We start from the raw sequence: 13100 nt of genomic DNA, 5'->3' as shown, positions 1-13100 counted from the left end.
TTATACATTCTAGAAAGGCAAAGTACAGGACTGTCAAATGTTTTTTCTGATACGGATGCTCTGTCTGTTGCCAATCATCATTCTCCCAAGTCGTCCTATATATTGTAGCCACAAAGGCCTATGCTCCCAGCAGACCCTGGTATTCAAAAAAGCTTAACGCACGTTCTGCCTCCTTTCCGATCCAAGCGGCTATTCCTTGACCTAGATCCTAATGCTTCAATTATAGCCTAAATATTTGTCATTTAACTTTTAAATTGTATTACCTTATTTTTGTAGCATAAAAACAACCATTCACAATTTTTTTTATCTGATTAGGATACTTCAAAATTCTCCTGTAGGCTACCTGCGCACGTTCATCCACTCCACTGTAATATAAGTCCTGCAAACTAACTGCACACCTGCCAATCGATGATTGCAAACAGACTGTTTCAAAACAACAAAAAGTTTAATGGCATTCTGAGATTCCAAGCTTTAGATACTTAGAAGGGAGGGATGTATTTTCTATTTGTCGAGATTGACAAAGTCTTATTTGATTGGTGTTGAAAATGCAAACCATGATGAAACGCTCAAAGTTGATAATCAGAATATGCAGTTATGCATTTCTTATCAAACTTTAATTGTTACATGCGCCGAATACAACAAGTGTAGACCTTACCGTGAAATGCTTACTTACAAGCTCTTAACCAACAGTGCAGTTCAAGAGGAGTTAAGAAAATATTTACTAAATAAACTAAAGTAAAAATTATAAAAAGGTAACAATAAAATAACAATAATGAGGCTATATACAGGGGGTACTGGTACTGAGTCAGTGTGCGGGGGTACAGGTTAGTTGAGGTCATTTGTACATGTAGGTAGGTGTAGAGTGACTATACATAGATAATAAACAGCGAGTAGCAGCAGTGTGCAAAACAAATGGGGCGGGGGGGGGGGGCAATGTAAATAATCCGGGTGCCATTTGATTAATTGTTCAGCAATCTTATGGCTTGGGGGTAGAAGCTGTTAAGGAGCTTTTTGGTCCTAGACTTGACGCTCCGGTACCGCTTGCCATGCGGTAGCAGAGAAAACAGTCTATGACTTGGGTGACTGGAGTCTCTGACAATTTTATGGGCCTTCCTCTGACACGCCTATTATATAGGTCCAGAGGGCCGTACGCACTGCCCTCTGTAGCGCCTTACGGTCAGATGCCAAGCAGTTGCCATACCAGGCAGTGATGCAACCGGTCAGAATGCTCTCGATGGTGCAGCTGTAGATCTTTTTGAGGATCTGGGGACCCATGCCAAATATTTTCAGTCTCCTGAGGAGAAATAGGTTTTGTAGTGCATTCTTCACGACTGTTTTGGTGTGTTTGGACCATGATAGTTTGTTAGTGATGTGGACACAAAGGAACTTGAAACTCTCGACCCGCTCCACTACAGCCCCGTCGATGTTAATGGGGGCCTGTTCGGCCCTCCTTTTCCTATAGTCCACGATCAGCTCCTTTGTCTTGCTCACATTGAGGGAGCGGTTGTTGTCCTGGCACCTTACTGTCAGTTCTCTGACCTCCTCCCTACAGGCTATCTCATCATTGTCGGTGATCAGGCCTACCACTGTTGTGTCGTCAGCAAACTTAATGATGGTGTTGGAGTCGTGTTTGGCCACGCAGTTGTGGGTGAACAGGAAGTACAGGAGGGGACTAAGTACACACCCCTGAGGTGCCCCAGTGTTGAGGATCATCGTGGCAGACGTGTTGTTGCCTACCCTTACCACCTGGGGGCGGCCCGTCAGGAAGTCCAGGATCCAGTTTCAAAGGGAGGTGTTTAGTCCCAGGGTCCTTAGCTGAGTAATGAGCTTCGTGGGCACTTCGTGGGCAATTCGTGGACACATTCTTACATGGGTGTTCCTTTTGTCCAGGTGGGAAAGAACAGTGTGGAGTGCGATTGAGATTGCGTCATCTGTGGATCTGTTGGGGCGGTATGCGAATTTGAGTGGGTCTAGGGTGTCCGGGAGGATGCTGTTGATGTGAGCCATGACCAGCCTTTCAAAGCCCTGCATGGCTACCAACGTGAGTGCTACAGGGTGGTACTTATTTAGGCAGGTTACCTTAGGTTCCTTAGGGAAAGGGACTATGGTGGTCTCCTTGAAACATGTAGATATTACAGACTTGGTCAGGGAGAGGTTGAAAATGTCAGTGAAGACAGTTGCCGGTTGGTCCGCGCATGCTTTGAGTACATTGAGTACATAATCCGTCTGGCCTCGCGGCTTTGTGAATTTGACCCGTTTAAAGGTCTTGCTCACATCGGCTACCGAGAGCGTTAAAACACAGTCATCCAGAACAGCTGGTGCTCTCGTGCATGCTTCAGTGTTGCTTGCCTCGAAGCGAGCATAAAAGGCATTTAGCTTGTCTGGTAGGCTCGCGTCACTGGGCAGCTCGCGTCTGGGTTTCCCTTAGAATTTTTTTCCCTCTGGTTGCACATGTGACATGCTGGTAAAAATGTGGTAAAACTGATTTAAGTTGCCTGCATTAAAGTCCCCGGCCACTAGAAGCACCACTTGTTTGCTTATGGCCTTATAGAGTTGGTTGAGTGCGGTCTTAGTGCCAGCATCGGTCTGTGGTGGTAAATAGATGGCTACGAATAATATAGATGAGAACTTTCTTGGTAGATAGTGTGGTCTACAGCTTATCATAAGGTACTCAACCTTATTGGTTGTGTGTGGTGCATTCTCACAGAAAGAAACCTGTTGGTGGAAAATCGTTGCATACATTTTATAATTATAAATGTTGAAAATCTGATTTCCCCCTACCTGATCATTGTCTTCAGCCGGCTCTGACCGTGGTGTAATGAGACAGGCAAGGAGAGTGAGCTCATCCGTGGTGGTCGGTAACCTTCTGGCCCAAACTGATCCTAATTTAAATGAATTACAGCGGGGCATAGGATATCAACAGTGAGAACGTTTAGCAGCTATTTACATTTGACTGTCAAATCTGTGTATTGGTGTTTAGCCAACAACTTTTATGGAGAGACCACCCCGAATTTTTGGTGCCATTCCATTAACCAATTTCATTACATTTACATTTACATTTAAGTCATTTAGCAGACGCTCTTATCCAGAGCGACTTACAAATTGGTGCATTCACCTTATGATATCCAGTGGAACAACCACTTTACAATAGTGCATCTAACTCTTTTAAGGGGGGGGGGTTAGAAGGGAATTACTTTATCCTATCCTAGGTATTCCTTAAAGAGGGTGGGTTTCAGGTGTCTCCGGAAGGTGGTGATTGACTCCGCTGACTGGCGTCCGTGAGGGGAGTTTGTCCACCATTGGGGTGCCGAGCAGCGAACAGTTTTGACTGGGCTGAGCGGAACTGTACTTCCTCAGAGGTAGGGAGGCGAGCAGGCCAGAGGTGGATGAACGCAGTGCCCTTGTTTGGGTGTAGGGCCTGATCAGAGCCTGAAGGTACGGAGGTGCCGTTCCCCTCACAGTCCGTAGCAACCCCATTGTCATTGTAGCAGGATGCGATGCTCAACTGGACAGCCAGGTCGAGAAGCGGAGGAGCGGGGTAGAACGTGAGAGAACTTGGGAAAGTTTGACCACCAGACGGGGCTGCGGCCTTCTGTGATGAGTTGTAAGGGGTTTAATGGCACAGGCAGGGAGCGCCAGCCAAACAGCGAGTATGACCAGTAATCCAGACGGGAAAAATGACAAGTGCCTGGATTAGAACCTGCGCCGCTTCCCTGCCGTGAGACTAAGGTCGTTACTACTGCGAATGTTAATGTAGAGCATTGAACCATACAAGGAACGGGTCACCACCTGATGTTCCTAGTATGAAGAAGAACAGAGGTGTTGTCCCAGGGATGCACGCCAAGGATTCTATAGCACTCTGGGAGGAGGACACATGGAGTTGGTCAACCGTAGATGGCGATCATGGAACGGGCAGTCCTCCCGGGAGGAAGAGCAGCTCCGTCTTGCGCGGAGGTATCAGCTTGAAGGTGGGCTCCGTCGATCACAACTGAATATGCTGCCAGATCATGCAGAAGATGCGATTCACCACCTGGTTCATCAGAGGGGGGAAAGGAGAAGATTAAATTGTAAATGTTGTCGTCTGATAAGCAATGATAGGAGAGACCAGTGAGGATATGACAGACCAAGTGACTTGGGTATAGCGAGAATGGAGAGGGCCTAGAACGAGCCCTGGGGGGACACCAGTGGTGAAGAGCACCCGTGTGACGGAGACAGATTCTCGCCACGCCACCTGGTAGGAGCGACCTGTCAGGTAGGACGCAATCCAAGCGTGGGCCGCGCCGGAGATGCCCAGCTCGGAGAGGGTGGAGAGGAGGATATGATGGTTTAAGACATTGATATGTTTTAAGCAGTCAATCTTGTCATTGTGATGACTATAAACGTTTATACTAACATTACCAATCTAAGGTAAAAAGGATGTGTAATTCCACTAAATTTTATGGGGTAGAAATGCAAGCTTGTGTAAGGTAATAGCACAAACTGTCCACATTAGGGCAATATCCAATAATTTCATATGGAAAAATAATTCAACATATCAATTTAAGATGATAGTATATGTTGCCCACTCACATTGCAACAATATCTATTTCTCACTAATTTAACCATTTAGACAGTTAAAAATGCTCTCAAACACAATTTAACCAGTTAGACAGTTAAAACATGCTCTCAAACACAATTTAACCAGGCGCTCTAGACTAGAGCCTCCGTGGTGTCAGTGCAGAAGCCTGAATGTTTGACGTCCCTAATATTAGGTTATTATCACATTTCGAACACATTTCAAAGCACTAGTGGTGTTCACCTGTGTTGGCACTTGCTAAACATTGAACAGAACAAGGCTATGTCAATAACTACATTTTGAAAAAAATGCAGATAGAGCCTTATAGCTTCCAAGCTCTCCGACTTGGCAAATACTCAGTTGAGTATGGGCCATGAACCACAGTTCTCACTCCAACTCATCACCTTCAAACAGGTTCCCCTAGATAGATTAGATAGATGCACTTAATATATCTGAGTACAGTTACTTAAAGTGATTTTGTAGTCATGACTTAAACCAACAGAGCACATGTGTCAATCTCATTCCACGTAGGGCCGAGTATCTGTGAGTTTTTTGCTCCTCCCTTGTACTTGATTGCTGAATTAAGGTAACTAATTAGTAAGGAACTCCCCTCACCTGGTTGTCTAGGTTTTAATTAAAAGGAAATAACAAAAACCAAGAGACAGTGCCCTCCATGGAATGAGTTTGACAGCCCTGCTCTATAGGGTCACAGTGACTATCTCAGAGGTGTCAAACTCATTCCATGGAGGGCCTAGTGTCTGCAGGTTTTTGTTTTTTCCTTTCAATTAATACTCAAGTACATGGGAGGAGCGAAAACACGCAGACACTAGGCCCTCCGTGGAATGAGTTTGACACGTGCTGTAGGGGGTCCAGATTTGAGTTGTATCAGCTTGAACATTTTGAGTAATGGCTCCACTAAGCCACGCCTCAAATCATTTCCCAGTATACTTTGTCTTTTCGAGTGAAATGTACTGTATTTCAATCCGGTGGCCTTCACCAAGTGAGTTCCTAGGTGAAGATTGTCATTATAATTAAACTCTTTATGACAATCACAGGACGTTGGTGGCACCTTAATTGGGGAGAATGGGCTCGTGGTAATAACTGGAGCGGAATCAGTGGAATGGTATCAAATACGCATGGTATCTAGGTCATTTATTCGCACCGTTCTGGCCATTATTATGAGCCATCCTCCGCTCAGCAGCCTCCTGTGCTGACAATACATTACGTATCTCATTAGGCCTTATTTTGAGGAAGCTTTACCGTAATACAATGGTCTGAAACTGATGGTTTCTGTTGCAAAATTCCAGTAACTTCCCCAAAATTCACAGATTAAAAAACTATCCTGGTTGGAAGATTTCCAGGAATCGTCCAACCCAGATTTCTAGAAAACCTGGGAAATTTACCAGGATTTGCAACCCTACCTGTAAATCACATTATGCCAGCTTGCAAAGTGATGTGTAATTCCTAATGGAATCCAGTCAGAGTTAGGCTATCCAACAGTTGGAATTGTTATTTACCCACAACCTGCATTCATAAGGACTGCCAGGGTTTTGATACTACATGAGCCATTTTAAATGGAACAACCATTTCAGTACCGGTGCAAAAAAATCTAACTAAATGTTTGGATTAGTTTAGGAAAATGTATGTTATTTATCTTTGTGTAGCATAAGATTAATTAATCACTCACTCATTGTACATGCAAAAACACATATTACAAACATTTCCCAAAAATGGACCTGCAGTAGAGCATGCTGGGTAGAAAGTTAATGGGTTGAAACATAATTTGTTTTTGTTGATGTGACTTCTCATTTAGTTTTCAGTCAGTTCCACATACACATTTTAAGTAAAAATGACTTTTCATTGACTTTGAGTTCAACTTACTATAAGTATTTGAGTTAAAAAGGCTAATTGACATAATTTGAGTCAATTGGATGTGTACCTGTGGATGTATTTCAAGGCCTATCTTAAAACTTAGTGCCTCTTTGCTTGACATCATGGGAAAATCAAAAGAAATCAGCCAATACCTCAGAAAAAAATGGTAGACCTCCACAAGTCTGGTTCATCCTTGGGAGAAATTTCCAAATGCCTTAAGGTACCACATTCATCTGTACAAACAATAGTATGCAAGTATAAACACCATGGGACCACGCAGCCATCATACCGCCCAGGAAGGAGACGCGCTCTGTCTCGTAGAGATGAACGTACTTTGGTGCGAAAAGTGCAAATCAATCCCAGAACAACAGCAAAAGACCTTGTGAAGATGCTGGAGGAAACAGGTACAAAAGTATCTATATCCACAGTAAAATGAGTCCTATAAAGTCCGCTCAGCAAGGAAGAAGCCACTGCTCCAAAACCGCCCTAAAAAGACAGACTTCGGTTTGCACCTGGACATTGTGACAAAGATCGTACATTTTGGAGAAATGTCCTATGGTCTGATGAAACAAAAATAGAACTGTTTGGCCATAATGGCCATTGTTATGTTTAGAGGAAAAAGGGGGAAGCTTGCAAGCCCGAAGAACACCATCCCAACCGTGAAGGACAGGGGTTGGCAGCATCATGTTGTGGGGGTGCTTTTCTGCAGGAGGGACTGGTGCACTTCACAAAATAGATGGCATTATGAGAAAGGAAAATTATGTGGATATATTGAAGCAACATCTGAAGACATCAGTCAGGAAGTTAAAGCTTGGTCGCAAATGGGTCTTCCAAATGGACAATGACCCCAAGCATACTTCCAAAGTTGTGGCAAAATGGCTTAAGGACAACAAAGTCAAGGTATTGGAGTAGCCGTCACAATGCTCTGACCTCAATCCCATAGAAGATTTGTGGGCAGAACTGAAAAAGCGTGTGCGAGCAAGAAGGCCTACAAACCTGACTCAGTTACACCAGCTCTGTCAGGAGGAATGGGCCAAAATTCACCCAACTTATTGTGAGAAGCTTGTGGAAGGCTACCTGAAACGTTTGACCCAAGTTAAACAATTTAAAGGCAATGCTACCAAATACTAATTGAGTGTATGTAAACTTCTGACCCACTGGGAATGTGATGAAAGAAATAAAAGCTGAAATAAATAATTCTCTCTACTATTATTCTGACATTTCCCATTCTTAAAATAAAGTGGTGATCCTAACTGACCTAAGACAGGGAATTATTACTAGGATTAAATGTCAGGAATTGTGAAACTGCGTTTAAATGTATTTGGCTAAGGTGTATGTAAACTTCCGACTTGAACTGTAGATGTTCCCTACAACACAAATTCACATTTCCACCCCCCCACCCCCACACACACACACACACACTGTGCTAGTACAGCCTACATTAGGAGGCTGCTGTGTGCCCGACCCACATCATGCTTCTCCCTCTGTCCCAGTTGGGCATCTGGAACTACACTCTCTTATCAGGATGGGGGCGGTGGCTCCCCTCAGACCTAAATATGGAGCCTGGGAGAGGGGGAGGAGAGAGAAGAGAAGAGAGAATAATGTCATTTGATGTGTACATTGAACAACAACACAAATGAAGAGCTGTGGCAGGCTGTGCAATTCAAGTATAAAAAAATTGTGCAGCTGAGCAGGTATTCTCTTCCCTGAGCATAAACACTTAACAATGGTGCCCATTATAAGCATACACTGTACAAGGTACAGAACATTATGGCTACTGTAGCACATCATTGTACTTCTGTCCTAGATTAAATCAGTGTGTCTTAGTCAAACCGAGGATGAGTAACTTTGACTGTGACCTGAAGACTTGAATTAGTTCCCCAAGCTAATTCCTAGACTTTAGCTCAGTCTGCTAACACAGTCTTGATGGGGTACGCAGAAGACCTGGGTCGGTCACAAAATGAATGTAGAGAGGTTGTCTCATTCTGTGTCCAATACCCCTGACGTGGTCCTTTTGATAGGAGAGAATATACTCTCTCTCTCTCTCTCTCCCCCCTCCTGTAGGGTGGTGACACAGTTCTTTGTGTTCCTGTACTGTAAATGTCTGTGGCGAGGCCTGAAGTTTGTGATCAGGAAGGTCACAGGGAGGTGCGAACTGCAACGGATCTGCCACAACAACAAGCCAGGGGCCCGAAGGACCCTTAAGATCGGTAGGCCTACTTATTGTCTTAGAATAATTGTTTAATTCGTCAACATGTAATTTCATCTGTTATCAATTCTGATTCTGTGTGAGAGATATGTCGGCTATGATAATGATAAAAGTGGTGGGTGGGAACTGGGAATTTGAAATACTGTAGGTTTGTTAGCATTTATTTTTTAACTTGTTTTTCCCATTCAGAGTCTTCCCTCAGGTACTCAAAGAATGAGGTGAGTGGTGTACATTTGATGGGTAATATGGTATTTCATAACTTATACACATTTTTACACAACTGTGATGATGCTTTGTGCTTTCCTCCTCCTCCTCCTGCCCGCTATTCCTCCTCCTCCTCTTCCTGCCCCCTATTCCTCCTCAACCACATCCTACCCCCTATTCTTCCTCATCCTCCTCCTGCCCCCTATTCCTCCTTCTCTTCATGCCCCCTATTCCTCCACCTCCTGCCCCCTATTCCTCCTCCTTCTCTTCATGCCCCCTTTTCCTCCTCCCTTATACACATCTAGATGTGTATAAGAGACAGCTTCATGCCCCCTATTCCTCCACCTCCTGCCCCCTATTCCTCCTCCTTCTCTTCATGCCCCCTTTTCCTCCTCCTGCTCCCTATTCTTCCTTCTCCTGCCTCCTATTCTTCTTCCTCCTCCTCCTCCTCTTTCTCCTCATCTTTCTCTTCCCTCTCCAGCTGTGCCAGTCTGCCCTCAGTGCTCACCCAGACCGAGTGGAGAAGACCATCGATGACATCATGACCCTGAAGAAGGTCAACCCTGACACTAACCCACAGTAAGATCATGTTCAGCACTGAATCTGTTGATCACTGCATCATTTGCATAGGCAGATTTAATCACTATAATGAAGTACTGAGAGCCACCAAGCGGTCTTTTAAGGTTCATAACGTGCCCGACCTAACTAGAATACAATTGATATATACTCTAGTCAGACTACTGATCAGGATTGAAACACCTACAGTGGCCCAGGATCCAGTCCAAGGCACGTATAGCACTGGTTACTATACAGCTGACAATCCCTTTTTAAAGGTATTTTCCACAAAGTTCTTCAGAGATTGCATTTTTGGTAAACCTTGCAAGTCGGCTCAAACGCAAATTACCTTTTAAGAGACCGTTATAGTGCCCTGCGCTACAATGGACCTAGAATTGAATCCTGGCTCTAGTACTTACAAAAGGAGCCTCCAAAAAGAGCATGCTCTCACAGACCTCAAGGCTCATCCAGGCTAAGCCATAAGAGAAGCACTGGGTTGAGTTCATTAGGGTACACCATAGCTTATTGTTTGAGCATTTTGTATAGGAAAAGACTAGACCAGCCTCTCTCCAATCCCCCTTTCATTCTCTTCCGTTTGGTGTCTATTGAACACAAACCTATAGTAGTACGTCACCTCCAGGCTAACCTATAGGCTGACCCTTGCATGGCTGTGTTTCTCCCCAGGCTAGGCATCTCCCTCCAGGCCAGTCTGTTCCAGATCGTCGGCTACCGTAGCCTGGTGGCGGAGGTGGAGAAGCTACGCAGGGAGCCGTACGACTGTGAGAACCCTGACCATGAGGAGATGTTGATGAAGGTAAGATGTAATGTTATTATAATGCATTATGAAGTGCTACAATAAATACCACTATTTAATGTATGTGTTGATATACTGACTTGTGCTGCTGACATCTGTGCTTACTGGAATTGATATAAAGTAGCTAGACAGGTAGAATTTCTGTGCTTTCTATAGTTTGGGAGCTAGAGTGGGGTAGTTACTTTGTGTGGGTTAGATACAGTATATAATTTGATCCCCTGCTCAGAATGTAAGGTGACTGAATTGCTGATATAAATTGTTATTTGCTATGTTTGAAAGGGCCAGGTTTTGAATATCAGGGCCCATATTCATAAACTGTCTCAGAGTAGGATTGCTGATCCAGGATCAGTTTGGCCTTTAAATCATAATGAATAACAATATATTGACAGGGAGTGGACCTGTTCCTAGCACTGCTACTCTGAGACACTTTATGAATACGGGATCTGGCTGTATTTACTGATAGGAGTAAGTAGTCTCTCCCAGATGAATGTCTGTGTTTGTTCTGTTGTAGCTGTGGAAGACACTGCGTCCTGATTCGACACTCACCGGGCGGATCTCCAAGCAGTGGTGTGAGATCGGTTTCCAAGGCAATGACCCCAAGACTGATTTCAGGGGCATGGGTCTACTGGGCCTACACAATCTTCTGTGAGTGTCTCTGTGTGTGTGACAGTGTCGTGTGATGGTGTCATGTGTGTGTGTGTGTAATATGAGTCACTGTACTGTACAAATGTTTTCCTCTGCAGACAAGGACCAGACAGTAGTACAGTACTGATTATACATCCAGTAACAATGTCAAGGGACATAGAGACAATCCTGTACAATCCTAATTTATGTTTCCCCTGTGTTTTAACTTCCTCTACCATAGATATTTTGCTGAGCATGACAAGGCCACCGCTCTCCAGGTGCTTCATGACTCCCTGCAGCCCAAACACAGGTGGTTCCCTCCCCTTTACCCCTCCTTCACCCGCCCCCTGACCTATAGCGTAGAGATTGGCTCTTGATTTATATCAACCCCTTACAACATGCTATGAAGAATGACCTGTCTAGGGTCGAACCAATGACTGCTAGATATTTTGGATGATTTGTACCTATCATGCTTATTTGTCAGCTCACCATCTTATCCCGCGTTCCAGGCTGACTACATTGCAGAAGCCTTCCAGATCCAGAACACCTGGATAGGTGTTGAACATATTATCTAGCCACATCAAATGATATAGCAATCAGATGCCCGACTGTGCTGTCGATGAAGTGGCACTTAACCATTGGTTGATGCAATGCAACGTCTGCAATGTAGTTGGCCTGGAACGCGACCTGTATGATTAAGTTAAGCGCTGGAGTCACACGAACTCTCAACATAAGAGTCCCACTATTGAAACCCCTTTGGAGGAAATCTTATAAAACGGGAAATCACGATCAGTAGTCTTGAATTCTATTTCCCTTCAGACCTCTCTGATGTTTTGAGTTTCTCGTGGGTCATGTTCATTAAGCACCTAACAAACAAAAAAAAGACTGAACAGGGAGGAACTACCTGAACTTGCCCAATAAGAAACACACATTTTTGCTTTCCGTTGTGTACAATTTAAGATAATTTTCCAGTGTGCCCTAATGAACCCAACACTAGTTCTTCTACACTGGTTAGGCTACACTGTGGCTGTGTCAGTCTATAGCTGCAATTTATAGTACGGACTTAGATGACTGCAGTTGTGACTAGCGTTTTAATTTCTGTCGTTTGGCACCTTTGCTTTGGTCTACATCTCACTGGGCACACTCACTTTCTTTCTTTCTCCACCTCCATTCTCTCCATCCCTGTCTCTCACGTGTGTAGGAGCATTCCCAAAGAGGCAAGGTACTACTTCATCATTTCACATTCATACTGACCAATTGATTTGCTACTTTTTTGAATTATTTCTATATGTACTTGTTATAGTTACGCATTCCATTCATTAATTGCGATGAGTTATAGAATCTAGATAGTAATGGATATTGTCATATGAAACTGCATCATGGCACTTTCTTTGCACTGCTCATCTTGTTTCATTAGCTGAGGTCTTTGACGTTTCTGAGGTACCTCTGAAGTAGACTGGTTGCAGTTCTGTTTGTGCTGTCTTGACAATGACCATAGGAGTTACTTCAGCAGTCAGAAAACACTGCAATGTCAGAGCTCTAGATGCACACTCACACTCACGCTTGTGTCCTCCACAGCAAAATGAGCAAAGCAGAATGGGAACAGAAGAACTTTGATAAAGCAATTGGGTGAGTCTCAAATCCCTAAAACACGCACGTACAGCGGAGATGGCACAGGAGAGAATATCAAGAAGAATCCTTTGATGTCCATGTGTCCTCATCATACCATAGGCTTGGCAGTGTCTTAAAGGATTATGGGAGATCTGGGCATGGGGTGGAGGGTTACTGTAGCTCTAGGGAGATTTGGACATGGGGTGGAGGGTTACTGTAGCTCTAGGGAGATCTGGGCATGGGGTGGAGGGTTACTGTAGCTCTAGGGAGATTTGGACTGGGGTGGAGGGTTACTGTAGCTCTAGGGAGATTTGGGCATGGGGTGGAGGGTTACTGTAGCTCTAGGGAGATCTGGTCATGGGGTGGAGGGTTACTGTAGCTCTAGGGAGATCTGGCATGGGGTGGAGGGTTTACTGTAGCTCTAGGGAGATCTGGGCATGGGGTGGAGGGTTACTGTAGCTCTAGGGAGATTTGGGCATGGGGTGGGAGGGTTACTGTAGCCAGAGCAGGTGCCGGATAGCTCTAGGGAGATCTGGGCATGGGGTGGAGGGTTACTGTAGCTCTAGGGAGATCTGGGCATGGGGTGGAGGGTTACTGTAGCTCTAGGGAGATTTGGCTCCGGCAGAGGGGCTGTTTCAGCACTGGAAGTCCGGCTG

General features: G+C 44.6%; 1 protein-coding gene and 1 long non-coding RNA gene across 2 annotated transcripts in view; one reads left to right on the top strand and one right to left on the bottom strand.

Annotated features, from left to right (window-relative positions):
- Positions 1–13100, bottom strand: part of LOC139022878 (uncharacterized) — a 40246-nt gene that overhangs the window by 12830 nt on the left and 14316 nt on the right. The window lies entirely within an intron of this gene.
- Positions 1–13100, top strand: part of LOC111950744 (ELMO domain-containing protein 1) — a 31635-nt gene that overhangs the window by 13258 nt on the left and 5277 nt on the right. Inside the window, exons 5-12 of the mRNA XM_023968602.2 lie at positions 8492–8637; positions 8826–8854; positions 9322–9419; positions 10080–10209; positions 10721–10854; positions 11075–11143; positions 12035–12055; positions 12412–12462. Of these exons, the coding sequence (XP_023824370.1) occupies positions 8492–8637; positions 8826–8854; positions 9322–9419; positions 10080–10209; positions 10721–10854; positions 11075–11143; positions 12035–12055; positions 12412–12462 (678 nt within the window). The remainder of the gene's footprint in view (positions 1–8491; positions 8638–8825; positions 8855–9321; positions 9420–10079; positions 10210–10720; positions 10855–11074; positions 11144–12034; positions 12056–12411; positions 12463–13100) is intronic.

This window comes from Salvelinus sp. IW2-2015, linkage group LG23 (genome assembly GCF_002910315.2).
Source record: "Salvelinus sp. IW2-2015 linkage group LG23, ASM291031v2, whole genome shotgun sequence".
Taxonomy (NCBI): domain Eukaryota; kingdom Metazoa; phylum Chordata; class Actinopteri; order Salmoniformes; family Salmonidae; genus Salvelinus; species Salvelinus sp. IW2-2015.
This window is presented reverse-complemented; position numbering and strand designations above follow the sequence as displayed.